At 40.6% G+C, this 27391-nt stretch overlaps 1 protein-coding gene and 1 long non-coding RNA gene across 3 annotated transcripts; one reads left to right on the top strand and one right to left on the bottom strand.

Annotated features, from left to right (window-relative positions):
- Window positions 1–12793: 12793 nt before the first annotated feature.
- Window positions 12794–26161, bottom strand: c1galt1b (core 1 synthase, glycoprotein-N-acetylgalactosamine 3-beta-galactosyltransferase, 1b). Of its 2 annotated transcripts, none has more exons than XM_036151961.1 (4): window positions 25457–26161; window positions 25093–25355; window positions 19428–20092; window positions 12794–15979 (listed from the first exon to the last, which is right to left on the bottom strand). In XM_036151961.1, the coding sequence occupies exons 2-4, from the start codon at window positions 25307–25309 to the stop codon at window positions 15674–15676; spliced, it is 1188 nt and encodes a 395-aa protein (XP_036007854.1). In that variant the 5' UTR covers window positions 25310–25355; window positions 25457–26161; the 3' UTR covers window positions 12794–15673. The 2 variants fall into 2 exon arrangements, with proteins under 2 accessions (XP_036007854.1, XP_012733627.2); XM_012878173.3 differs by having other exon boundaries at window positions 25454–26156.
- Window positions 21565–23018, top strand: LOC118567266. Its single transcript, XR_004933556.1, has 2 exons — window positions 21565–21743; window positions 21782–23018. It is a non-coding gene; the product is annotated as an uncharacterized LOC118567266 (long non-coding RNA).
- Window positions 26162–27391: the final 1230 nt, after the last annotated feature.

Raw genomic sequence — 27391 nt, 5'->3', positions numbered from 1 at the left:
TGTCAAATTCGACTTATTTTAAAAATAAATTGATCAGTAAAATGAACTCCCCCCACCCCACCATCATTTTTAAAGTGTAGAGCACTGACCTTACTTGAAGAAGGAAAACTGAAAGCTTACCAAAAGGTTGTATTTTCTGTCTACACTTGGTCTAAATTTCTCCTGCACTTGATTGTTTATATTATATTAAGTGAATTTGACTTTCAAAGTTTACCAAAATCTAAAAAATTTAATTCAAACTGCATTTGCTTTGTTTTACTTTTTACTTATACTTTTCATTACATTACTTGAGTACATCTATTTTTACAGTAATTTTCACACGTAAGTACAAGATATTTCAGATACTTTAAGACTTTTACTCAACTAACATTTCAGTCAGTGACTTGGACTTTTACCAAAGTCATATTTTGGAGAGGTAACTATACTTTTACTTGACTCCGAGATTTAGTACTTTATACATCACTGTAAGTATGTGTAATCTGCTTGAATTTGACTTTGGAAAGTGCCTTGAGATGACATGTATCACGAATTGGTACTAAAAATAAAATTTAATTGAATTAAAATTTGAGAATTAAAGAGCTAAGATAACAATAATGTGATTGTACTCTCATATGCATGCTGTTGTGAGAAACTACCACATGTGGGGAATAAAGAGACCCAAAAATATCTCAAAATGGAGAATTTACTGGAGCTTGACTGAAAAGAAAACGGCAACATTTTATTTTGGAAGTCATGCCCAACTCAAGCCAAACATCTATGGCAAATTGCAGGCATGTCTCCATCCAGTTAACGTTACCTCAAGACAAATCTTTAGTCTTGTGCTGTGCGATACAGGCCTGGCTTATATGAAAGGTTCTGTTTAGTCAAGGCAGGGTCTGGTTACAATGAGCTATTGTCTGCTCAAACTCTGGAAATCCCTTTAGCTTAGAGCAAACAGTTTACAGAAAAGCTTGTTCATCATGTTTCTTTCTTTGTTTATTTTTCACTCCACATGTTGTCATGCATGGTCACACAACCATTAGTAGTTGTTGCAACAGCAAAACCACTTAACAATACTAAGTGGCTGCAAAAAGATGTAGCCTGTGCTCTGCAGGAAGTATACGCAAGAATGAGACATACAGATGAAATAGATGTTGACATTAACTGTAATAACAGACACATTATTGTTGTTTTTTCTTAATGCCTGACATGGAATCAGAGTAAACATAATTTATTTCAGGCCAGTTATGATTTCTAAAGGGATTTCTACATGCTAAAAATGAGAAATTCTTAGAGTTTCTTAGTTCTTGTGTTTAAATTTAGAAGTTGACATATACTCATTCTTTTTCTAATTTGGTAGAAAAGCCTTTCAAAGGTTTTTCAAAAGTTTCCTTCCACAAGCTCCTCCCAATAGTTCGATGGAGTTTTGAACTGTTCTTCGCATCAGAGCTGGTGTAACTGAGTCACATTTATAGGTTGCCTTACACACCTTTTAATTTCTTATTATAGATGTTGATGGCAGCAGATATGCCCCCAAATAGAGATCTTTGTCACCAAGTTCATTTAATTTTTTTTATGTCATTTTCAAAGGAAATTTTCTTTCTGGATGGCCTTTCAGCCTATTTCGGAACATGGCTTGTTTCACTTGTTTCTACCAGCATCTTCACAAGGTCCTCTGTTTTTGTTATGGGAGTGATGCACACATTTCACACCTGAACAATTGTGCTTCAAGTTATCATTTCTTTCTTACAAGGTTGAATTCCATTTAATTTATTGGTTCATTATTATTTTATTCATTATTATTATTATTATTATTATTATTATTATTATTATTATTATTATGATCATTGTTAATTTTTTAATTCTTCTGTATTTGATTGATCTGTCCTTCACTTGTTTTTATTCATTTTAATCTCTGTGTTTTTGCGTAATTATATTAAAAAATATTTCTGACCAGCACTTGAAAGCCCTATATAAAAGCTTTCATTGTTGATTTGATTTTAATTTGACAAATTCTTGTAATTGTTCTCGCTTAAATAAACGTGACTCTGGTCTTTTTATGCCTGCTTGTTACTGCAAAGAATAAAAGAGTTAAACAGGAGTTACAGCAAACGAACAAGAACAACATGTACCTAATGTTACAAAAGGGATCAGGGTGTTTCAGCCTTACATAAACTGGTGCCAATTTAATCAAAGTGCTCCACCTTCTATTACACCACTGAAAAGTTGAAGAGTTGGTTAAGATTTACATGAAGCTTCTTCCACGGTCTTATCAGCTCTGTCCCGTTTTGTGGTGTCCCTGCTAAAGAAATGCATTCCCACAGCATAATGCTGCCACCACCATGTTTTACGTTTTTTTTTTTTGTTTTTTTTGGTGATGTACAGTGTTAGTCTTTTGCCTCATAGCATTTTGCACCTCAGCCAAAAACTTCAATTTTGGACTCTTTTGGCCCAAGCATCTTCCTCAACATGTATGTCTCTTTTACGTGGGTTGTGGCAAACAAAAGGGCTTCTTTTGTCTTGTTTTCACCACTTCTCCTGAGAGGCATCAGGACCATCACAGATTATAAGCACAGCAGCCAGCAGCTCAGCAACGATCCAGCACTCCCCTTCACCTTAAACAGCTTCTTTGTCCTCTTCGACTCTCAAAGGAGCAGAAAATCTGAACATCTTCCTCAGCCAGGTTTGCAACATGAATCCCTCATCCTGCAGCTGCACCAAGTGAGTACTATTTAAAATAAGTTCATCATAAACAAGGTTCCAGGTCCAGACATGATGTCAGGTCGGAAGTAAAAAAATCAGGTGCTAACTAACTTGCAGGGGGTTTTCTGGACATCTTTAACCTCTCCCTGTAGCTCTCTGTGATCATTGCCTGCCTGATATCCTCCAGCATTGTGCCTGTGCAGCCCCCCCCCCCCCCCCCAAAAAAAAAATAAATAAATAAATAAAAACATCAGCTGCCTCAATGATTACCATCCTCCTGTACTGCATCAAGGATGCATCTCTGCTGGGGACAGTAGCTCTACAGAGGAAGCTGTAGAGCTATTCGAGCTGCAATTCACACGGCTCTGACTCATCTGCAGCATCCCAACACCAATGTTAGGTAGTTATGTAGTTCATGGACTTCAGCTCAGCCTTCAACACCGTGCTCCCAGACATGCTGGCCCTGAAGCTCCGTAACCTGGGATTATCAGCACCACTCTGCTCCTGGATCAGCGACTCACCAACAGGTCCCAGGTGGCGAGGATTGGGAAACTTACATCTGCGCCACTGATCTGCAACACTGGCATGCCGCAGGGCGGTCATCAGCCCTGCTCTTTTAACGCTGTTCACCCACAACTGCTCTCCTATTCACCCCACAAACATGTTAGTGAGGTTTCCGGATAACTACTGTGGTGGGCAGTAGTGGTTTTCTGCACAGGCGAACCGGGCAGCCGACCGTGGCGGCATTTTTTTTCCACGACACAGGGGGTGGCACGAGCACTTAAAAAAAAAAAGAAAATTTGTCCATGGTGCAAAGGCAGTTTTCCATTATATATAAAATTTCACTGTATGAGGAATTGGCACCCCTTGCAGCTCTAGGTGCCCTGCTTGCTGTGAGAAGATGCTGCAGCCCTGCACACTGCACAGAGGCTACAGGCTGGAGGCTAAATGAGAGGAGGAAAGGCCACGGGGAGGGGCAGTTCACCTCTGGGTCTCGGTGAACAGACAGGGGGGTTGCAGGGATCCCCTCTACAGTGAAATGGTCAAACGGAATGAGTGGCCAAAGTCAATCACACCCAGGAGCTGGGTGGGCAGGGAGGTTCAGGCCGGGAATCCTCCCAAGCAAATCTCAGCAGGCATGCACTTTTCGGCATAACACCTGACTGTTTCAGACCAAACTGCTTTTTTTTTTCTCTACCCAATATTAAAAGGGAGCTGCGGTGATGCGTGGGCGTACAGCCGCAGGTGGCAAAGGTTACGTTTTATACCAACAGTCCTTTACTGGACCAGAAACGACACTGCACCGAGACGTTTGGCTGCAGCAGGTTAGCAAATACTCCCTACATGGCAATATCATCCCATCGCAGACTTGGCATATATGATTGTGGAGTAAGGTGAGGTAATAACACTCGTGGAATTGATGTAGAGGGAGATAATAAAGCCAGTCATAGGAGTGAGGAGGAGGAGGAGGAAGAGACAGATGAGGAGGGACAGGAGAAAGAGAGAAGGAGAGGGTGATGGAGGAGGAGGAGAATAAACAGAGTCAGGAACTGGTGCAGAGCAGGGGTGATAGTAGGTGTTTAATAAGTCTTCATTTTGTTTTTCTTCAGCCAGTCAGAGGTGGACTTGCTGTTGTGTTTTGGATCATTGTCCTGCTGAAGAACCCAAGTTGGTTTCAGTTTGAGGTCACAGATGGCCGGACGTTCTCCTTCAGGATATCTTTGGTAGACGGCAGAATTCATGGTTCTGTTTAGCACAGCAAGCCTTCCAGGTCCTGCAGCAACAAAACAGCCCCAGACCATCACACTACCATCACCAGATTTTACTGTTGCTATGATGCTCTTTTCTGAAATACGGTGTCACTTTTACACCAGATGTAAAGGGACACACAGCTTCTGAAAAGTTAAACTTTTTTTCGCGCCAGCCATGGAATATTTTCCGAAAAGTCTTGAAGACCATGAAGATGTGTTTTAGAAAAACTGAGACTGCTCAGCAGTGGTTTTCGTCTTGGAGCTCTACCATGCAGGCTATTTTTGCCCAGTCTCTTTCTTATGGTAGAGGCATGAACTCTGACTTTAACTGAGACAAGTGAGGCCTGCAGTTCGCTGAACGTTGTTGTGGGGTCTTTGGGACCTCCTGATGAGTTGTTGCTGTGCTCCGGGGGTAATTTTGGTCAGCCAGCCGTTCCTGGGAAGATCCACCACTGTTGCATGTTCTCACCATTTTGGGATCATGGCTCACACTCTTGTTTGCTGGAGTCCCTGAGCTTTAGAAATTACTTTGTAACCCTTTCCAGACTGATGGATCTCAATTACTGTCCTTTGTTCCTGAGTTTCCTGGATCTCAGCATGGTGTCTAGCTCTTGAGGATCTTTTGGTGTACTTCACTTTCTCAGCCAGGTCCTATTTACCAGCAAGTGATTTCTTGATTGAGAACAGGTGTTGCAGTTATCAGGCCTGGCTGTGGCTAGAGAAGGTGAACTCAGGTGTTATAAACTACCGTCATGTTTTAACGGGGGGGGGGGGGGGCATTCATCTTTTCACACGGGGCCCTGTAGATTCGGATTTTCTTGTTGTCAATGATTAAAAAAAACAATAAAAAAACTGCATTTTGTGTTTACTTTTGTTGTCTTTGACTAATACTTAAATTAGTTTGATGTTCTGAAACACTTGAGTGTGACAAACATGCAAAGTATAAGAAAACAGGAAGGGGGCAAACGCTTTTTCACACCACTGTGCTTGCATTCTGAGCTGGTGTCTCACCAAATTTCATTATGGTTGCATATTGACCGTGAAGACTTTTGAATCTTGACTGATTAAGGCCGTCAACGCCAAAGTGTTTTTCAAACTGAAATACTGAAGTCACACCAAGGATGTCCATATCCTTTTCAAATCAAATCAAATTAAACATGTTCCTCCTATAATGTGTTGTGAAATATTGTTTCAGAAATTGGTTTTTGGTTGTGATTTAGAATGATTGAACAGTGTAAAAATAATAAATTGCTGGCAGTGGGATTAATCAAGGTTTTGAGGGCTTCTCCATAGAAGGTCAGTCAGAGTACGTCCAGCTGTCCTTTCAGTGACTCGTGCCCTTACGCACCAGTCAATGAGAGCGTAGACTGAAGAGCAATATCCGTTGGCAGGGCGTATTGTAGGCTGTTTCCAAATGCAGTCACCCTTGGGCATTACGGGCTACATTTCCTGGGATACACGCCCAATATTATTACCTCTCAGATCAACCAGATCTTCTGGTTTAAGTCAACTCCACTTCCTCAGAATCAAAACCAAAAAAAGGAGAAGCAGCATTCAGTTTTTATGCTCCTCTAATCTGGAACAAACTCCCAGCAAACAGCAAAACTCATAAAACCCAGACTTTCTTCATATCAAGGTTAACGCCCTATTTGTTTAGAGCTGCCTTTCATGGTTTAATTTAAATTAGTAACTGAAACATCAATTTCCGTCTGCAGTCCAATTTTTCTTTACTTTTCCTTATAATGCCACTGCAATGTACTTTTTTGTGTTTTCTTTTGCCATGATTTCATTATGTAAAGCACTATAAATTGTCTTATTGCTGAAATACAGAGGTGTAGTAACTTGTTGCATTTACTCAGTTACATTTACTTGAATACCTTTTTGAGCAAAATGTACTTTTAGGAGTAGTTTACCGCTCTCTATTTTTTTTTTTTACTTTTACTTGAGTGATATTATTACTAGTATCGTCACTCTTATTTGAGTCAAATTTCTGGCTACTCTACCTCCTGCAAGTAACTTTATGAATAAAGAACATACTTGTTTTAATCAAAAATGCACCTGAGACAAAAACCTACACCTCTCACATGTAGTCCATAGAGTTTATGTTAAAGTGACTGTTATGATTAGTTACTCAGTATTTGAGTAGCCTTCTTAACAAATACAATTTTACTGTTGATTAATTTCTTGGCTGACAACTTTTTACTTTTGAGTAAAAATATGTTAAAGTGGTTCTTCTCTTACTTGAGTACAATTTTTGGCTACTCTACCCACCTCTGCTGAAATTCACTCAACAAATTAACTTGCCTTGCTTTATCTAATTGTCTGCCCCCTTTTAATATACTCCAAAGATGTAAAATGAAAAAAAAAAATCCTTATTTTAAGTATTATATTCGCTCTACATACTGCTGCAGTAATTTCATGTTTCACTTGAGGCTTCATATGCATCAAACTTCAATAACGATTCAGACTTGCCTACATTTAAAATGTCATAATGTTCTGTAAATTGCTTACACTTACAGCAGCAGAAAGGGGTTCTACACCAGAAAACATTTAAATGCACCGTCATATATGTCATGAATTTGTCGTGGATGAACCCGGACCGAGCACGCACACACAGAGCTGGTTTTAAGAGAGTTTATTGCAGGTAGTGGATGGAGATGACACGGAGAACCAGCGTTTGTTACCAGGCAGAGGTGAAGGATGCTGGAGCTGGCTGGCAGGTACAGAGTCCATGACACAGAGGGGAGCTGGGCTGCTGCAGAACCAGGAACGGGACCAGAGACCAAGGCGAAGACAGAGGAACATAGACCAGCAGTGCAGCCAAACAAAAACCAAACTTGACAAGACAGGAACCAGGGCGGGGGAACAGGCGCAGACAGGCATTATGGGGAGGAAACGAATACTTTGAGCCAGCAACAAACAAACAAACAAAACAAGGTGAGCTTATAAAGGGAGACTGACAGGTGACAAGAATAATGACAAATTAGTGTCCAGACAGGTGTGACTAATTACTGAGGAAGTGTGAGCTGAGTGAACTGCAAAATTATAAGAAAAGAAGCCAGACAAAACTTAAACCATGACAATATACATGACAGATATATTAGTTTTTGGCTTTTATGATGATGAGATGAACTCTTTTTCAGGCCTAGAATACAGGACTGTCTCAGAAAATTAGAATATTGTGATAAAGTTCTTTATTTTCTGTAATGCAATTAAAAAACATGAAATGTCATACATTCTGGATTCGTTACAAATCAACTGAAATATCGCAAGCCTTTTATTGTTTTAATATCGCTGATTATGGCGTACAGCTGAAGAAAACTCAAAAATCCTATCTCAAAATATTAGAATATTTCCTCAGACCCAGTAAAAAAAAAAAATTATGACAGCAAAACAAAATCAAACATTTGAAAATGTCCATTAATGCACTCAGTACTTGGTTGGGAATCCTTTTGCACAGATTACTGCATCAATGCGGCGTGGCATGGAGGCAATCAGCCTGTGGCATTGCTGAGGTGTTATGGATGCCCAGGATGCTTCAATAGCGGCCTTTAGCTCATTTGCATTGTTGGGTCTGGTGTCTTTCAGCTTCTTCTTCACAATACCCCACAAATTCTCTATGGGGTTCAGGCCAGGGGAATTGGCAGGCCAATCAAGGACAGTAATGCCATGGTCAGTACACCAGTTACTGGTGGTTTTGGCACTGTGGGCAGGTGCCAGATCTTGGTTGTGCAGCGTTTCCTGCCACATTTCCCCCTTCCAACACACTTTTTGTGAATGTGCTTTGAAACTGCACTCTGTGAACAGCCTGCTCTTTGAGAAATTTCTTTTTGTGTCTTACCCTCCTGATGGAGGGTGTCAATGATGGTCTTCTGGACAGCAGTCAGATCAGCAGTCTTCCCCATACTTGTGATTTAGTTTACTGAACCAAGCTGAGTAATTTTCAAGGCTCAGGAAACCCTTGCAGGTGTTTCAAGTTAATTAGATGATTCAAGTGATTAGTTGAATAGCCTACTAGTATACTTTTTCACGATATTCTAATTTTCTGTAAATCTGTAAATCATGCAAATGGTAAATGGACTGAACTTATATAGTGCTTTTCCAGTCATACTAACCACTCAAAGAGCTGAACACGATTATAGTGGCAATGTAAGACAGCACAAGCACTGAACCAACGGCCCAGTTACTCTTCATTTTGTGACGGGTACCGTCTCTGCTGAAACTACTAACACGTTGGTGCAGAGGCAGCTTTGTTTGGGTGGTTCCCTCTTTTTCTATTAATTTCATTGACATCCTCATGAGTTCCCCAGTAATGGGCTCTGAGACATAATAAATAGTAATTAATGACACATTTTCAATTTACTTTACACAATTCGTAGTAGTACTGAATGACACAGATTTACCATGTAAGGTAATAATACTCCATCAAAAGAGTCCACATAGAGTCATTGATTTAATTAAACATGTCTGCAGATAGCGATGCGCTACAGTTGTTCGGTTGGGGGGGGGGGGGTAATTGAATTACACAGGCGGTCAGAGAGGACTATATTAACTCAGATAGAAAAGCTGCTGAGCACATTTAACTTGAGCTCCTTCTGTATCAAGTGAAGCTGATCGCTTTATGCTGGAGAGCTGCAACAAGGTAAGAATTATACTGACCTATCTATATGCTGTTGTGTGTGCATAATGTGAGAAATTATCTTTCCATTTCACATCTTGTTCCTCGTTGAACCTTGAAAAGCATTGCAGCCCTTATGACTACAGCTGATCACTCTGTTATTTTCTGCATATTAACTGACCTAGAAGTATGAATCCAATGTAAACTACTTTTTCTAGCTAAACACACGTCATTGTCTATTTGTCTGAGGTCAGCTAGGTATGTTTCTTTAAAACCCCCTGGTGAATGACCACCCGTACATGGTGGAGGGTTTGTGTGTCCGAGTCACCCTGCGGGCTGTGATGTTAGGATCTCAGGTGTTTAAGATGACATGGCTGACCACAGAGTTAGGGTAAACCTCGGCCAGATGAGGAAGACCAGGGCGTCCCAACGGAGCCAGGCCTGGTGAGGTCTTGGCAAACATCTGGTGGTCAGGCTGAGGCTTGGCGGGGCTCAGCCCGAAGAAGCTACAGGATGCGTCCTCTATGTGAGCCCACTACCTTCAGGGAGGAACATCGAGATCGGGTTCAATGCAATTTGAGGTTTCAGACATAAACTGGCTCTACGGATGTGGAATATCACCACAAGGATGGATGAGGATTAGTGGTACTACCTGAAAATAGCTGGACTCACCTTAAAGCACAGCCGGTGGTACTTTTGAAACGCATTGTACAATGGGGATAACTTCTTCAACATGGAATCATGGGATAAATTGTTAGCAATTGAAATTATATTGAATAATCTATTTTTCAGAGAAATGGAGGTAAATCGAAAGAGCTTCCATCTTGCTTCCCTGGTTGTGCTGATCATCTTTACGACGTTTCCTGTGAAGTGCTTGACTGCAGGAGACAACTATATACCAGCGAGAGAGGTGAAGGAGATATTGTTTTTCTAAGTCAGTCCTCTTACCGCATATTTAAATTCCTTAAAATGGCACACATAGCAACTGCCTCTCTCGACACTTTTCTCTCTGCTTTCAGAGAAGCGAGAATACACAACTGAAGAGATTTGCTGATGATTACGACAGCTTTATGGGTCTAATGGGAAAGAGACGCGCCGCTCCGGGACTGAGTTAGGATTTTATTGCACTCAACTTTGAACTCATGTTGCAAAACGTTTCAGCTTCTTTATAAGTCCATGTTTTTAATCAAGTTGGGGAGTAAAATAAATACATTTATGAAACTTTCTGTCTTGCGCAGATATTGCTGATCACATCCTCGCTGGCCTGCTGCAACAAAAAACACGTGAGTGGCACTGAGTCACGAAAAGCAGTTCAAACAGGTTAAGTCCTGTCCAACCTGTCGGGAGTTTAATCGAATGCCTCGATGTTTATTCTTGCTCAGTGGCTCCTCTAGTTCTCTGTGTGAATTTAGGATGAGCTATCTTGTTCCTTTGGTTCTTTCCATGACTCTATTGGCAAGCAAACCACCCTTGCGCCTCCAGCCTGTCATGTTCGTACTTGTCAGATCTTTCCTGTGGTTTAGATATCTGTCATCCCCAGAATGATTTGCCATTGCTGTGCCAACATTTAGCTGGCTCAAACTGTTTCCAACCAAAAACTTCATTGCATTTTATAGAATTTCTTTTGTTATTTGCAGTTTCTTGCCAAACAGGGAGCCTAATCTGTTCAACTATATTATTAGAGTTGTTTATATCAAACATTACAGACTATCTTACTACCTTGTAGGCACAGTTCTGTCTATTGCTTGCTTTAATTAATGCATAATAAACACTTGAGTGTTTACACTTTTAATAACATTTGTAAACTATTTATTAGCCATCTATAAGGGGAGCGCTATTGTAAAGTGGTGCTGAAAATCCATAATTGCAGCACTATTGCTGAGAACAGCAATGGTCATGTCTGTCTTTACCACTGAACGTTCCCACCACTCTCCTCTCCAGGAGCTTCAACATCTGGATTTAAGTTGCTAAAAAACATGTGTAGGCATTAAGGGCAGTCAAGCTCCCCCCTACATACCAAATATATTAAAGATATGCAGAGTGACAACAGATAACTAACCCAACATTGCATTAATGTAAAGACAACATTAACATTTGTGCAGCAGTCATTTAAACTTCTCCACAGCTTTATTTACTGATTAGGTGATTTCTGAAGGCGGATGTTTGCACTGCATTTGTTAAGGGGTAAATTTGTCCAGATTGGTTAGCCAATAAACCATATTTGTCTTGCTGGTGAAGATTCTCAGTCATCCAGGTCATGGTCATTCCAAATAAGTGAAAAAAAAACAACAACAAAACAACTGGACTTTTTCCTGAAGTTTGAAGACATTTCGCTTCCTATCCCAGAAGCTTTCTCATTTCAAAAAGTCTGGAGTAATGTGGAGTATCAAGCTTTATACTACTGGCCAACAAAGGCCTTGTAATGGCTTAGATAACGTGCAAATTGAACTGAAACTGGTCCACTTCCTTAGAAATGGGGAGTTGTTAAAGTCATTGTATGTCTACAGATTTAACTGAAATCGGTCCACCCTCTTGGTAATGGGGAGTTATTAAAGTCATTGTATGCCTACAGATTGAACAGAAACTGGTCCACTTCCTTAGTAATAGGGAATTATTAAAGTCATTGTATGCCTACAGATTGAACAGAAACTGATCCACTTCCTTAGTAATAGGGAATTATTAAAGTCATTGTATGCCTACAGATTGAACAGAAACAGGTCCACCCTCTTAGTAATGGGGAGTTGTTAAAGTCATTGTATGTCTACAGATTTAACTGAAACTGGTCCACTCCTCTGTAACGAGGAATCGTTAGGGTGGTTATTGGCCTGACTTACAGGAACAATGTTTTGATCACCCTTATGAGGGTGAGGATTGAGGTAATGATTCGTCGGACTTAACCTTATAGCTGTATTATAGGTTTTTGTGAACTTGGAACCTGAGGCCTCTTCCTCTGTTTAAGGTTGTTTTTCTCTCTCTTAACGTAGATGGCTTCCTTCACACCCCTTTAAAACCATCTGTCTTCTTTGTCCAAAATGTGAACATTTTGGTCCTCAAAAGAGTGTCCTTTGTCCTTAAGGTGTAGGTGGACAGCAGAGTCTTGACCTGAGGAGGTAGCTCTCCTGTGTTGAGGTTGTCTGGTTTCTCCAATATAAAGATCAGAACATTTCTCACTGCACTGAACTGCATACACCTACTTGTCTTATAACGGGGTCTGAATATACATTTGTATGCTAGATTATTTGTAAAATAAAAAGAATTTGAAAACCTTGTATCCTCCTTTCACCCTTAAAAATTACAACTCAACAAAATGTCAGATAGTTCCCCATTTGTGAGGAACTCCAGATGTTGTGATAATGCAGTATATTGCCTAATATGTTAATTGGTGGCTGCGTCTTTCTTTGTGCGTGCAACAGGAGCGGGTTGTCCTTCAGCACAAACTTTTCTGCAGAAGAGGGCGTTGAAATTCACCAGCCGTGGAAAGCAGAGGTAAGGAACAGACTTTAACCTGCCCTGAAAGTAAACAAACTGGTCGTAAAACCATATTTGTCTTTCTACAGAACTCAATCGTCTCTGTGACGGGGACGTCAAACATCCGTGTGTGATCAAATCTAGCAGCCGTCACTCCTCACAGCTCTCCTTTCCAAACACAGAGGATTAACACCTTCCTTGTGTTAACCGGCACAGAAAAAACAAGCCGACGCAACAACTGTAATGTGATCTGGAGAAATGTACAAGTCCACCATACAGTAAAATATGCTTTTATTTATAGTGATTAAAGTACCTCTCACAAACAAAAAAAAAAAAGAACCACGTATTGTCATTTAGATGTGCACACTTAAATCAAATGTGAACACTTAACATAAATACATGTCAGATATCTTTACAGCACTGTACATGTTTCCCTTTGAGAAAAACCTCCGTATCGACAAGATTGTCAAAGAGCAAAAAGAGTCTCGCTCTTCTCGTTACGGAAAAACAACCCATGAAGCGGTTATCAGACGTGATCCAGAGCGACTCCCTTTTTAGAACAAACTCTTTATAAAATATCCCCGTTTGATTTGATACTGAAACCTGTGTAATCTTACAGGGATCTCCTAAAAAAAAAAAAAAGGGAAAAAATGGGGGGGAACCCACAAATAAACACTTGTAACACCTCGTTAAAGGGGTTCAGAGTAATACATTTTAAAAGTGGTTAAAAAAAAGAAATCAAAAGGGAAGTATGACCAGTCATCAATTTCTGTCATCTATTAGATAATTATTAACTGTAGGAAATACTTTTACACATCGGGTACCCTCTACAGAAAAAAAAAAGAAAAGGTTTATCCATGTAAAAAAATAAAATAAAATCTAATCAAGTGACCTCCTTAAATCTGAAGCCCGAAGAAAGCAACTGTAAAAACAAGCCGTGAACGGACTGAGTGAAATTAAACCTTCCCCTTTGTAACATCACAGTGCAAAGTCGCGTGTGCAGCTCATGGCTCGTACATTCTCAGTTCACAAGGCACATTCTTTGTGGGTCGGCTCGGGGTGAAGGAAGCAGGAACCGCCCCAACGTGTATCCGTGTGTGGACGCGACCAGCGGCAGTTTCAGGAAGCGCAGGAAAAAAAATAAAAAGAAAAAAAATGTTCTGCTACAGATTAGATCACTTTCTATTTATACAGAGAGATCATTTATTCAGCCACTTCCTCAACCATTCAGTTTTCCACACCTGCATAAACCAGTCTGGAGGCTTGGTAACGTTACTGAACCGGTTGGCAACAATGGGACTAACTGCATTAGCAGAGGATGAAGAATACATAAACCCTGCCCTAATGAGAATATTCTCCCTCAGGGTTAGACTTTGGTTGGGTCATAGAGGTGGCGTAAAATAGTTTACTGAGGCATGGCGACGATTTAACGCCAGTAAATTCTGCATTTGTTGCCTCTAATAACAATTATGTGGCATATTGCTTTGCATCAACCTTTTTATGCTCTCTTTTCCAATTGCCGGGACCACAACGCTTAATTCCCGGTGCTGTGGAAACGTTTTTTGGTATCTTTACATGCCCGATCTGAAGGCGTCGTGGAGGAGTGGCAGGACCCAGGTTACTTAAAGCATCAATCTGGAAAAGAAGCAGGAAGTAATCTGATGGTGCCTGACACTAATTGACAGATGAACGTTATGAAAAATATGCCTCATGTTGCAGTGGGTGTGAAGGCATCTCAGCCTGCTGACAGTAAAACACGGCGGCGGTAGCATGATGGCCGTGAAATCTGTGGCCTGAATGATAAACCCTGGACTGGATAGCATTTTTTTCTACTTGGTAAATAAAATGTAGTCATTTGTCAGGTCTTCTTAAATCTGGTATCAAAATTCGTTTGATCTGAAATATTCAAGTGTAATAAAAAAGTAAACAGAAGAAATATGTAGGGGGGGATACTTTTAAACCTCATTAAATATGTATTTAGTGCAATTAACCGGCTTCTATGTTCACTTTCACAGTCACCAAAAGGTGTCTTGCTATATTTGTTTCCTTAGGGAGGTTTTTTGATGACACTTAAAGCGTTTTAATGCACCATACTGTCAAAATGTAACTTGGTCTCATTTCAAATGTAAGGATTTGGTGCTTCTCTTGTTTTTGATTTTTTTTTTACTGTTAGTAAAAAGGCAATTTTGAAAGTTTACAAACCTTAACTAGGAAAATGAATTAGCTAAAACGATAATATAAAAACAATTATAAATAAAAACAACAAATAATAGCCTGTTACAGCCTGGTTATCTGGGTACGCTTTAACATAAGAGCTTCATAAATAAAGTATTTCAGACGAGGCATGGAATGGAACGGGCGTCTCCTCAGAAGGATCTTCAAGGCTGGCAACAGGAACGAAGGACAACTTTAGCAGTTTTGAAATAATCGCTTCTTCAAACTTCAGCGTGTCGGGGAAGAAGCAAACAACCCATGCCTGTTCTTGACAAACAAGCTTTCCTTCATCAAGCTCAACAGATAAAAATGAACGAACGCGACTGATAAAGACTCCCACAGCGACAACCTTTCAGACTTTGAAAACGCAGTCGACGGAAAGTCTGAGAGGTAGCTCGTGTGAGAACTAATGAAAAGCACAAACGTTGACTGCGGTTTTCTCTAAATGACGATTAAAGTGTCACGGCTCAGACCCGCGGCTCCTCCTGAAGCAACGAGGCCCTTCAGGGCAGATGTACAGGTCTCCGCGTGGAATCAAGTCAGACAGCTTCTTGCAAGTAAAAGGAGAATGAAATGGATGCACTCCCGTCACGTCGGCAGACTTAAAAGCCAACAACAAAACACCGCGACTAAATGAAAAGTTTTAAAATTTTAAAACAGGATTATTCACTCAAAAAAAAAAAAAAAAAAATCAACCGTAAAACCCTTTAAAAAAATAAAAAGGTAAAAGTCAACATCTCAGCTTCTTGCAGTCACATGCTGACGTTAAAGGCGACCCTTAAGCTCCATAATCCTCGAGGAATGCACTTAGAAAGTGGAAGAAACTCAGGATCAAAGTGGACCAATTTCCTGCTTGTGAGCAACTAGGAGCCAGGATTATCACAATGAACGGGTAAGCACAAAAAACAAAACAAAGCAAACACCCATTTTCTCCTTCAAATCACCCTGGAGCCGCCGCCGGCTCTTTAGCAGCCACAGGCGGAGGACCGGCGTCGCGCTCTCGGTCGATCCTGGACGAATCGTCCGCGTCCCCGGGCTCTTTCATTCCCGACGCCCTGTCTTTTAGTCTGTCGGCAGAATCCCGGGAATCTGAGAGTTTTAACCGGTAAACTTTCGGGGTCGGCGGCTGGTAGCGGTATCTGTAGCCAAAGGCACGCAGGTGATAGGCGTAGTACTCCAACAAGTACATGCCGGTGGCGTCCACGTAATGGAAAGACACCGACACATCTGAGCAGCAGTTTGGACCCTAAGAGAAAAAAAAAAAAGAGAAGAGAAGGAGGTTCTGGTCAAAAATGACAGCATAACACAAGGCCCTGCAGGCTTAAGGGGTATGACGGCTCCTTCAGGGCCTTTCCCTGTTGCCCTCTTCTGAAAACCAAAACCAGGATATACGCAACAGGAGCAGTGGTGAAGTCGCCCAACGATCAGTGTAATCAGGCCCAGTATGAACCCAGCGGCCCGGTTTGTGGGCGAACGCCAGCGAGCAAATGGCACCGTGAAGGCCGGGGAACACCGCAGGGTTAGCTTCTCACAACAAGCTTCAACTGCAAACCAGGGTTCCCACACCTTGGTGAACATCAAATTCAAGGACCTTTCAAGGACTTTCCAGGACCAATTTCCTCAAATTCAAGGACCACACGTGGCGGCATTTACCTACTGTGACCGCTGAATAGGTTATCATATTTTAATACAATGCAAATTCAATAAAGGACTAAACGCCATAGAAGTTGTTGGGTCAGAAGCAATGCAAGAAAGTGGACTTAATTTATAGCCTACATTGATATTGATCATATTCATAGCCTACATTTATATCCACAGTACATGGCTATGCCATACTACATTACATATAAGATGTACATTAGTCTACTGTTTCATGAAATTTTATGGAAAAAAGTGCAGCATTGAGATGTTCAGAATTATATCAATTTGTTTCACTTACTTTCATCTTTGATTAAGCTAGTTTTTGACTTCTGTTTAAAGTGCCACGGTTGCCAGAAAGCTGCTCAGAGATATATTTAAATTAGGCTGGGCAACGATTAAAATATTTAATCGCGATTAATCGCGTAATACGCGTAAATACGTGTATTAATCGCGTATTTACAAACTCCAAGAATGAATTCAAAAGTAGTGTAAAGAGCACTTTTATTTTCGCCAACTCACCGCCTCGCCTAAGCAAATAGCGTACCGTGAGCGAGCTATTTTTAGAAACGTAACGTCACGATGACGTCACATCACGTGGTACGCAGTAGGACAAGCTTTCATAGTCCGTCGCTGTTTCGCTGTAAAAGAGACGTGCGTTACCCTAGGTTTTACTCGGTAAACGACTGCTTTTTCCAAATCTAAGACCATGGTTTTTAAACATTGTTGCTATGGAACGTGCAACAGCGACTCGAGTTACGCTGATCGGCCGCATATGAAGGATGTTTTCTTCAAGACTGCTAAGGAGAAATGTGTGCGCTTGAAACACCGGGGCGGTCGGCCTACACAACAGTTCAACCCGGAAAAAGTTACCAAATTCAAGTACATATGTAGCAAGCATTTTGTCGGAGGAAAGGGCACAACCGAAGAACATCCTGACCCAATTCCAGCGACATCAAGTCAAGGTAAGAGTATTTTGGTGGCTGACATGTTAATAATGAAGCGCCTGCTACCATGACAGCATATAGGCTATCATGGTAGCAGGCGCTAACATGATAGCCTGCTACCAGGATAGCTTACTCAAAAACATTTCAAATAAGACAAACATTAAACATATACCGATCCCTGGACGGTGATTACAAACAAAAAAACGGCCGATGACGCCATGACAGCCGCGCAGGAAAAAAAAAACAAAGCTTACCGTTCGATCAAGTCGGCCCGTTTTCCGGTTTTTTAAGCCCTCGAACCTCAAGCCATCATTTGAGCTGAAGGTTGGTGTGTTCTTCGACAGTTCGATCAGTAATCCGTGCGCCTGGGACATCATCTTGTGAAAGTTTAACCGCCGTAAAGTTGGTCATATCGCTGGTTGCTACGGGCGTTCTCTACCTGTATGTCCTACCTAAGCGGCAAAAGGGCCGTTGCTCTTGAGACTGTGACGTCACGTGCGCGGTACGCTATTCCTGCGGGAAACACCGCCTTCCGCATGTCGGCTTTGTTTTTTTCCGGCCAGCACTTTTCTTACTCTGAATCCGAGGTTTGGCTGACAGCGAGGTTATTGGCGCATTATCACCACCTACTGTTCTGATTCAAACCCCTACACTGCAGCAACAGACCTTCACAAAATAAAAGCATGTGAGCAACATGCTTTAACGCGCGTTAAAGAAAATATCGCCGTTAATAGTCTAATGAGTTAACGCGAAATTAACGCGTTAACTTGCCCAGCCCTAATTTAAATCATTCTCAGGGTTTTGTTACCTTTGTTAAAGACACAATTTCAGTGCATTTTACTAACCCTCCTCCTTTACCCGGGTTTGAGACTGGCAAAATGAACTATAAATAGACACTATTTCCCTACCATTCACTATATGCACGCGTGAAAGCAACAACAAAAAAAATGCGTGTTAACGTCAAATAAACATGCAAGCATATCGAGTTAGGTTTTTTTTTTTTTTTTTTTTGGAATGTTGGCGAGGCGGTAGCGTGAGTTTGATAGCGCTGCGGGAAACCCTGGCAACTGTTGAAGGCAGTAGGGTGATAAACGTACAGTCAGAGCGATAAGGGAATGCTCTGATATATTTTCTCATGGCTGAGAATTGGCAAAAAATGTTATGTTTGGATCAATAAAGTTGGAAAAGTCACACTTTTCTTTCATTTGTGAAAACTAAATTGAGCAAAATGAATTTTCTCCTCTTCCCACTTTCATAACTACGCGCTTCGGTGTCGGTCCGTCACGGAAATCCATTAAAACACATAAGCACTGTTACAAAAGACGGCACCGACATCAGACAACGAGGTGACACCCAGTAAACATTCAGTAAAAATATGAAGCAAGAACCTCATCTTTAGCTTTAAACATTAATTCCCTGGAATTTTATTGTACAATTTATTTTAAAAAGTCGCTGTTTGATTAGGAGGTAAAGGTGTTAGTTAGTGAAAATTGAGGCGGTTTGAGGTAATCGTGAATATTCTGGGTATTCCCCACAGAGGAAGTCCCGTATCAGGCCCCTGTGTGGACAAACAGAACCAAAAATAAGTAACATTTTTTTTGTATTTGTCCTTGATTTGAGCAGGTAAATAAGATAATCTGCCAATGGAAAGAGTAATTTTACCCCTAAAATAAGATAATTAGATATAATGCACTTGAAATAAGATGATGGAGATGAGTTCTTCCTATTTTAAGTGCAAAAAGCTTATTCCATTGGCAGATTATCTTATTTACCTGCACAAATAAAGGACAAATACACAAATTTCAAGAAGATTTTAACTCATTTTAGTTCTGTTTTTACAGTGCAGATGCGCGCTGTGGCAAATCCTGACAGGGGAGGGGAAAACAAACGACATTTACCACAGAAACATACAGATGAAAGCACATAAGCTGAAACACATGCAGCGGCTGTGCTCTGCGGTTGCGTTCAGACCTGCAACACAGGATTATGAAAACCACAACCTGCCACGCCCGAACACCTCTGACAACAACACTTTATCCCATAAGTGAGCTTTCTGACACCTCACGTCATAAAGCGCCGCGGCTTAAGAGCACTTCCGCTGTGACTTGCCTCTGAGATGGGGTAGTAGCAGTAGCTCCAGTACCAGAAGCTCTTGGGGAACTTGGCGGTGAGGTGCTGCTCGGGGACGAACGGGTGGAACGTCTCCCTCAGGGCGGAGTCTCGGGAGTCTCCTGCCAGCACCCCCACCTTCTCCATGCACTGTCCCATGGCCAGGTCCTCCACGGAGGTGGTGTGGGTGCAGACCTTGTTCTTAAAACCCTCGACGAATCGCCGCAGCGCCTCCCTGCTCAGCACGTAGCCCGCGCCGCCGCTCATGTAGCCCTGCTTGGTGTAGGGCTTGAACCTGCGGCCGAAGTAGATGGGCTCGTCGGGCGTGTGGTTGGCGAGGACCCAGCGCAGGTTGTCCACGATCACGTAGGTGTCGTCGTCCGCCTTGAGGAACCAGTCCGCCTCGCTGGCGTGATGCTCGTAGGCGTAGTGGAAGGCCCTGATGGTCTTCCAGTACAGCTGATCGCGGCCCTCCTTCGTGCCGAGGCCCACCGTGGGGAAGTCGGGGTCGTCCACCGAGCTCATGAAGACGACGATGTTGCAGTGGCGACTCCAGGTGTGCTTGACGTGCCGGGCCTTCTTCTCCAGGTTGTTGGGACCGGTCATCACCCAGCAGAGGACGCGCACCTTGTTGTAGAGCTCGTCGGCCATGTGGCTATCCTCGCCTGCCGAGGAGACAAAAACCAACAACACACGTTGATTAAAGCTCTTTTCTATGTAGAGTCCACTTCCTGCCCACTAAAGTACACCGACAGCACCATGCCCTAAATATTTAGCCTCAGAAGCCGCAGCGCCTTCAAAGGGGAAGCCATATTAAAACCCCAATTTGAATGCATTTTATTTATTTAGGTTTCACTCTACAGACCAACAGCATGTAGAGTAGGGCTGAACGATTTTGGCAAATAACCTAATTGCGATTTTTTTATCTTAATATTGCAATTTAATGCGATTTTTTTCCCCAGTTTAATTTATCATGTCTTTTTAAACATATACAAACAACAAATCAATTTGTTTCCTCACCGTGGGGATTAGTTGCTAAAAGACCCACAGCGTCTCAACTCGGAGCAGAAATTATTGCGTTCTGCCTACGATATATTTCAACCAAAATTGCAATTTTGACTTTTCTCTGCATTAACCACAAGCAACAAAAATGGCCTCTAAATAAAGATGTTTGTAAACAAGGACTATTTAAAACAAGAACTTTTAATGTTTTTTATTAAATCAGAATATTATTCAAGAGAACAGCTTTTAATTGATTTGGACATCAATCCTTGTTGAACATAAAGTGCAACCAACAAACATTGTATTAAACTGATTGACCAATACTTAATGCTATGTATGATTATATAAACTCTAAAACAAGTAATAAAATTAGATTATCTCACTGCTGCAACCCTCTTCACTTCCATGTGGAGGCAAACTCACTTTACACATTTTACCGATACCTAAAGGACGCGTCTTATCCATTAATTGTTACATAGCCAAAAATTGCAGACTTCTGCGATTTGTAAATTGTGTTTTTTAAATCGCAATTCAGGGTTTCCCGCAGCGCTATCTTGGCGTGGCGGCCGCCTCGCCAAACTCACGCCCCCGCCACGCCAACGTTCCCAAAAAAAAAAAAAAAAAAAAAAAAATGTGACGTCAACACGCGCGTGCGTGAATGGCAGGGAAAAAACCCTTGGATACCCCCCGCTCCGCGAGTCGGTCCGCGGAAAGAAAACGTGACGTCCACTGGATAATCTTTCAGCACTTACACTGAAGGAAATTCCCACAGCTTGATGCTGACGCCGCTGTGTTAGTTTTCACTTCCTCACTTCCAGTTGCAAAAAGTGATTTCTGTGAGACACTCAAAGCTCAGGATGGGTGATGTGGACTTGATATTTCAAACGACATTATGAGGTTTTGAGATGAGGATAAAAATTATGATACAGTATTGAACGATTCTTCAGTCTTTCCAGCAACATATCTGATCATTCATACACATGGGAGCCAGACTAACAAATACATTATAAAAATGGTTAATTGAAGTAAACCGTTTACACCGCTTACGTGCTTCCTCTAAAAAACATTTCATCATATTTTTAAATATATTGTATGAATATCATTGAAGAGTTTAATTCAGTAACTCCATCAGTGAATGGAGCGAGACACGTTATATAGATTAATTACACACAGACTGATGTTTTCAAGCCCTTAAGTCTGAGAATTATACATTAAAGCACCACATCAGACCAACAAAAATGATCTTTAATAAAGAAATGTGGCCTTAATGAAAAGTATGCTTAATACCTGCTTGAAGGTTGTTATTTTTAAAGGGTATATTTGACGTTAGTTAATTTTTATCTGTTTTAAAGGTATATTTGACCTGACAAATAGGCCTCAATGGGACATGTTCTAATATCTTGAATATGATTGCTCATTGATATTAAATGATGCCGTCAACCAACCAACGATGGTTTAAAATCAGCAAAACATAACATTACCTACAATAATGTCATTTTGTTTTTTGCAAACATAATCAGTTAGACCCGTCTGCTGAGATCCTCTGCCTTCGTGATGATGATGATGATGATGTTCCTGTATATAACCTCTGAGGCATTCACAGAACGGCTGGATTCACACAGATCAAGGAGGAGTGATAATTATCTCATTATTGACCTCATAGCAAAACTGGTTGTACTGAACGTTAAGCAATATAAATGCACACCGCACCCTGCATATTCAACTCTCTGCAATTTCCTTCCATATTATGCACTACTTTTTGCTGCTCTATCACATATAATCCCAGCAAACACACCCGACGTTTATGGTTACAGCTCAAATAAAAGTGAAAAATAGGAAGAAAGTCGTTTGCAAGCTGTCGACTTTCTTTTCAGAGTCTCAAAACGTACCGCAGCCTGTCTGTTAAACACTAAACATTTCCAATCCAACAGTCAACAAACACCATAAATCAAGATCTGACACCATTTCTACAAGTACAACAACAGCATTATCTTGCCATGTCGGTTGCAGGCATTATGTAACTATAATCTGTCGTTACATAAGGTATAAACTTTCAGATTTTCTCAAAGGAAAAAAAAAAAAAAAAAAAAGACGATCCTGGTTTTCCATCCCAGACCGCAAAGATGTGCTTTAATCTAGACAGTAGAAACATGAGCTTTACGTAGCATTAGTCAAAGCGTGCAATGCGAGTAGGCTTTAGTGAGCATTTGCACTGTGATCTGTTGTGGAGCTGGGATCACATGTATTCATTATGTTTCAGCTGCCAAATCCTTGATTAAATAAGGCTTAGGCCTTTACCACAAAGGATTCTGATCAGTCAATATTGAATTTGTTTGACTAATGAAAACACGTCACTATAATAGTATCACTTCCCGTGTCTCGCATAAAGATTTGATAAGTAGAAATAAATCTGTGCCAGCCCATCTTGTTTTGTGGATGACATTTTGATCTTGCCAAGTGGGAAGGCATAGGGGTGTTGAGGAAGCTTGCATTCCACTTTTGCATCTTCGCACGTTGGTGGTTTGGTACAAGTGATAAACCTGAAACTCATCTGAATGGAATGCAGTACTCATTAAAAAAAAAAAAAAACACCCACCTTTTCTCTGCTCATTTAAATCGAAATGAAAAAAAAAAAAAAAAACATGGTACAATAATAGCACAACACACATTTGCACATGCTAACCATGCTACTGTATAAGCAGTACCCATGTAATGACGTGACCCATAAACTATTAGCTGGGACCCCGTCTTCACATGATCAGACCTCTTCCTGCCTTGAGGCAGTCAGAGGGCTGAACTGAAAGTCGGTAAGTCTTATCACTTCCATCAGAAGGTCTGTGTATAAAAGAGATATAAACCAACAGAGGAGGGTTGCATTAACAGACAAACCGGTACCGCAACATTTATCTTACTCCGACAACACCCCGATATTGGTAAATATTGTAATTTCTATAAAACTCCTGTGTGATTTGTAGGGCAGATGGAAGCAGAAATATCGACTAAATAGCAACGGTTCAAATTATGTCTGAACATAGACTGACAAGAAAATCATCTGCAAAGCGCTCTCCAGACTAAAGTAGAACATTTTAAACCTAAGCGACTGAGATGCCACGCAGTCCTCCTTTCAACTGCTGCAATTTTACAAAGAGCAGGGCTGCCTCTAGTGTCACATTTCAGCCCTCCAAAGCCCCTTTTTACACATTCAGCACTTTCTCTACACCTGACACCAACGAAGGTTTTCAATAATCATTTTGTAGATTTAACCTCCTGGTATTTCGGCTCCAGCGGCTTCTAAAGAAAATTTAGGCTATTGAAGATCGGCACGGACTGCCTGCCTGCATCAAAATACAGCATTTTTAAAGCTAAAAGATTTATTAGCACTACAATGTCTGATCATACCATTTCTATGGCTCAATCGGTTTGATTAAAATAAATGGATAAAAAAAAGTGCTGGAATGATCAGATTTTTTTTTGCTGGCTGGCACACCAGAGTAACCGGTCTGTTGTTGTACACTGCTAGTCGGCTCCCTGAAACAAAGCAACTAAACTCTCCCTCGCTAACATGAATGATAAAGTTTCAGAAAATAGTTCTGGTCACAGAAACAAAAAAAGAAGAAGAAGAAAAAAAAAAATGGAAAAAAATAAAACAGTCATGGGGTAGAAACCAAAAAAAAAACACAATGGATTTGTGACTAATTCACAAACTAATTTTATATATATATATATATATATATATATATATATATATATATATATATATATATATATATATATATATATATATATATATATATATATATATATATATATATATATATATATATATATAGCGTGTCACATTATGCCGATCAAACATCTGAGTTGTTTATACTTCTCTCAAAACGTAACTTGTCACTTTTACCTCCATGAACATCGAGGTTTTAACAAAATCTATATTTAATTGTGTTTTATAAGTCACTATGGCTCCTGATTTTAAAGCTAAAAGATTTATTAGAACTAAAATGTCTGATTGTACCATTTCTACGGCTCAATCGGTTTGATTAAAAGAAAAAAGAATAGAAAAAAAGTGCTGGAATGATCAGATTTTTTTTGCTGGCTGTCACACCAGAGTAACCGGTCTGTTGTTGTACACTGCTAGTCGGCTCCCTGAAACAAAGTAACTAAACTCTCCCTCTCTAACATGAATGATAAAGTTTCAGAAAATAGTTCTGGTCACAGAAACCAAAAAAAGAAAAAGAAGAAGAAAAAAAAAAAACCGTCATGGGGTGGAAACCAAAGAACTGCAATGGATTTGTGACAAATTCACTTCCTATTATCAGCTTGCTAGACTTGTGTAATAAGTCACAGTTATATATATATATATATATATATATATATATATATATATATATATATATATATATATATATATATATATATATATATATATATATATATATATATATATATAAAATCTGCATGTCACATTATGCCGATCAAACATCTGAGTTGTTTATACTTTCCTCAAAACGTAACTTGTCACTTTTACCTCCATGGACATCGAGGTTTTAACCGAATCTATATTTAATGGTGTTTTATAAGTCACTATGGCTCCTGAAAAGTAATCCTTCTCGTAGAGGATCGGCTGAGCGGAAAGCCTTTGCTTCTGGCCGGAGAAGCATACCTCTGTGATGAGGATGGTCCAGGTTAAACAGAGCCGACCTCTCCTTCTTCCAGATGCCCTCGTCTTCGTCCATCTGTTGTCGTCGGCCGCCCAGGCTCCCGTAGCCATCGGCCTGCGGGGTCTCCTCATACCACACCTGCCGCAGGAACACGTACAGGACGAAGGTGCCCACCACGAAGCCCGCATAAAAGGAGAATCTGGAGCCCAGGGCCTTCATGCTGGATCGGGTGTCCTGCGGTTAATCAGCGTGGCAGCACCTCGACCTGGGGGAGGAGAAACCACGATGAGCAGGGGAGGAATCAGGCATCTGTGTGGGTGCAGATGTGCCTCCCTCCCTGTTGGCAAGGTGTGGTTTACTCACCAGCAGCAGCAGCAAGAGCGGCGGCGGCACATAAAGCATAGCAGCTGGATTTACCACCGGGCTATTTCCTCCAAGCGACCATACCCGCCTCGGCTCAGGAACGCGAAAACCCGAGAAGAGACGCGGCGCTTTCCCCCTCTCTCTCTCCTTACGAGCAGTAACAGCTAGCCATCTTAAAACTAAGCTAAGTTGTCGTTTAGCCTCACGGAGAAAGGAGCCAACAAACCCCTCCGAGAGAGCGAGCGAGCCCCCAGTGAGAAAAAACACATTTCAACACTCGTTGCCCAGTTAATTATTGACCGCTGCTCGGTGTTGGAAGTGCTGGCGAAAGCTAACTGGCTAGTCCGTTATTCCACCCACCGGGCTAGCGTCAACTTCGCTGTTAAGTTATTTAGCAGTTCCCGTCGCGGCTGCGCAGCTAACGGGAACCTCGCAGGCTGTTGGTTCCGCTTCGCTGACGTAAAAATAAAAAATAAAACACAGAAACACGAAGTTAAACGAGCTCCAACTCGCCGGAGGAGCTGAATCTAACTTATCTGACTGACTGCTATCTTCCGTCCAGAAAAAAAACCGCTACTTCCGGTCATGTTAGTCAGAGGGAAGGGTCGGACTTTAACCCTTGTTCATGATGAATTATCATAAATAGAGAAAATTTTCTTTTTTTTATCTTATCGAGCAGCTAGTTTTGGCGACTTAAAAAAAGTTAAAATAAATCTGCAGACGAGCTGGATGAAAGGATTTTAAACTTTGTATGTTCAATATGCTAATGAGGTCCTACAGATGGATCGGATTCATGACATCCGGGTACTTTGCCCATGCGCTGCGTTCACGTCCCCTTTTAGAACCTCTGCAGCCAATAAATAAATTAGATATATGGCGTCCGACGAGGCTCGTTTGGCGGATTCACTTTTTAAAAGAAAATGGGAGCAGGTTTTAAACCTATTTTTCACTAACCACAGAAGTATTAAAAATGTTTTTATTGGCATGATTTAATATTCTGATAAAATGTTGTTTTTATTAAGTGTGAGCAGAAAATCGTAATTAACAGAAATAATGGCTTTAAGACTAAATGTTAGACTGAATTACTGTGTGTAATTATTCTGTATATTTCACTTAGTGATGGAGTCACTGACATAAATGAACTTTCAATAATATTAAAATTTACGGCTCTATGGGTATGAGAACTGTGGAGTGTTTGGAGCTAGAAGAAAAAGCAAACGTGTTTTGTTAGGTTTAGGTGCTATTATGGTGGTCAAACTAATAATATTATGACCCCACTTCTGCTCGTGAACGTTTTAATAATAATAAAAAAAACATTATGCATTATGACTTTGTCTTGGGATATACTATATATCACTGATTCTTGAGAGTCGGGACAAAACACGTTTTAAAAAACTATTTTTAAAAATACACACGATATCAATTAGAGTTATATATATTTCTGCAAAGAAAGGTCTTAGCTATTTAACCATGTAAACATCTTTCCCTTCAGAACTGAATTTGTGTCAACTCCGTCAGACACACTAAAAAGTATGCAATTTTAATTCTTCCAACCATATAAGAATCTAACGTTCTGAAGTATATTATAATAATGTTTAATTACTCTATGTAAAAAAAAAAAAAAAAATACAATATATAAACTTAAGTTGTGATTTCCCACTATTTTGAAAACTCAGATTTCTAAATATTTGCATTTTCAAACTTTGATTTTAATTTCTATATTGTAAAAACAAATTCCTTAAATACATAAAACATAAGAGGATGTAGATCAGTTGGTCCTTTATCACAAAAACAACATAAACTGAAGGAAGAATATTTTTTTCTACCAAAAAATTAACAAAAACATACATCCAACGCTGTTGAGGAAGATGTGACAGTGTTGACAAAAAATGTGTGCATTGCTGATTATTGAACAGATTTGCTCTTTGAACACTACTA

Source organism: Fundulus heteroclitus, chromosome 20 (genome assembly GCF_011125445.2).
Source record: "Fundulus heteroclitus isolate FHET01 chromosome 20, MU-UCD_Fhet_4.1, whole genome shotgun sequence".
Taxonomy (NCBI): domain Eukaryota; kingdom Metazoa; phylum Chordata; class Actinopteri; order Cyprinodontiformes; family Fundulidae; genus Fundulus; species Fundulus heteroclitus.
This window is presented reverse-complemented; position numbering and strand designations above follow the sequence as displayed.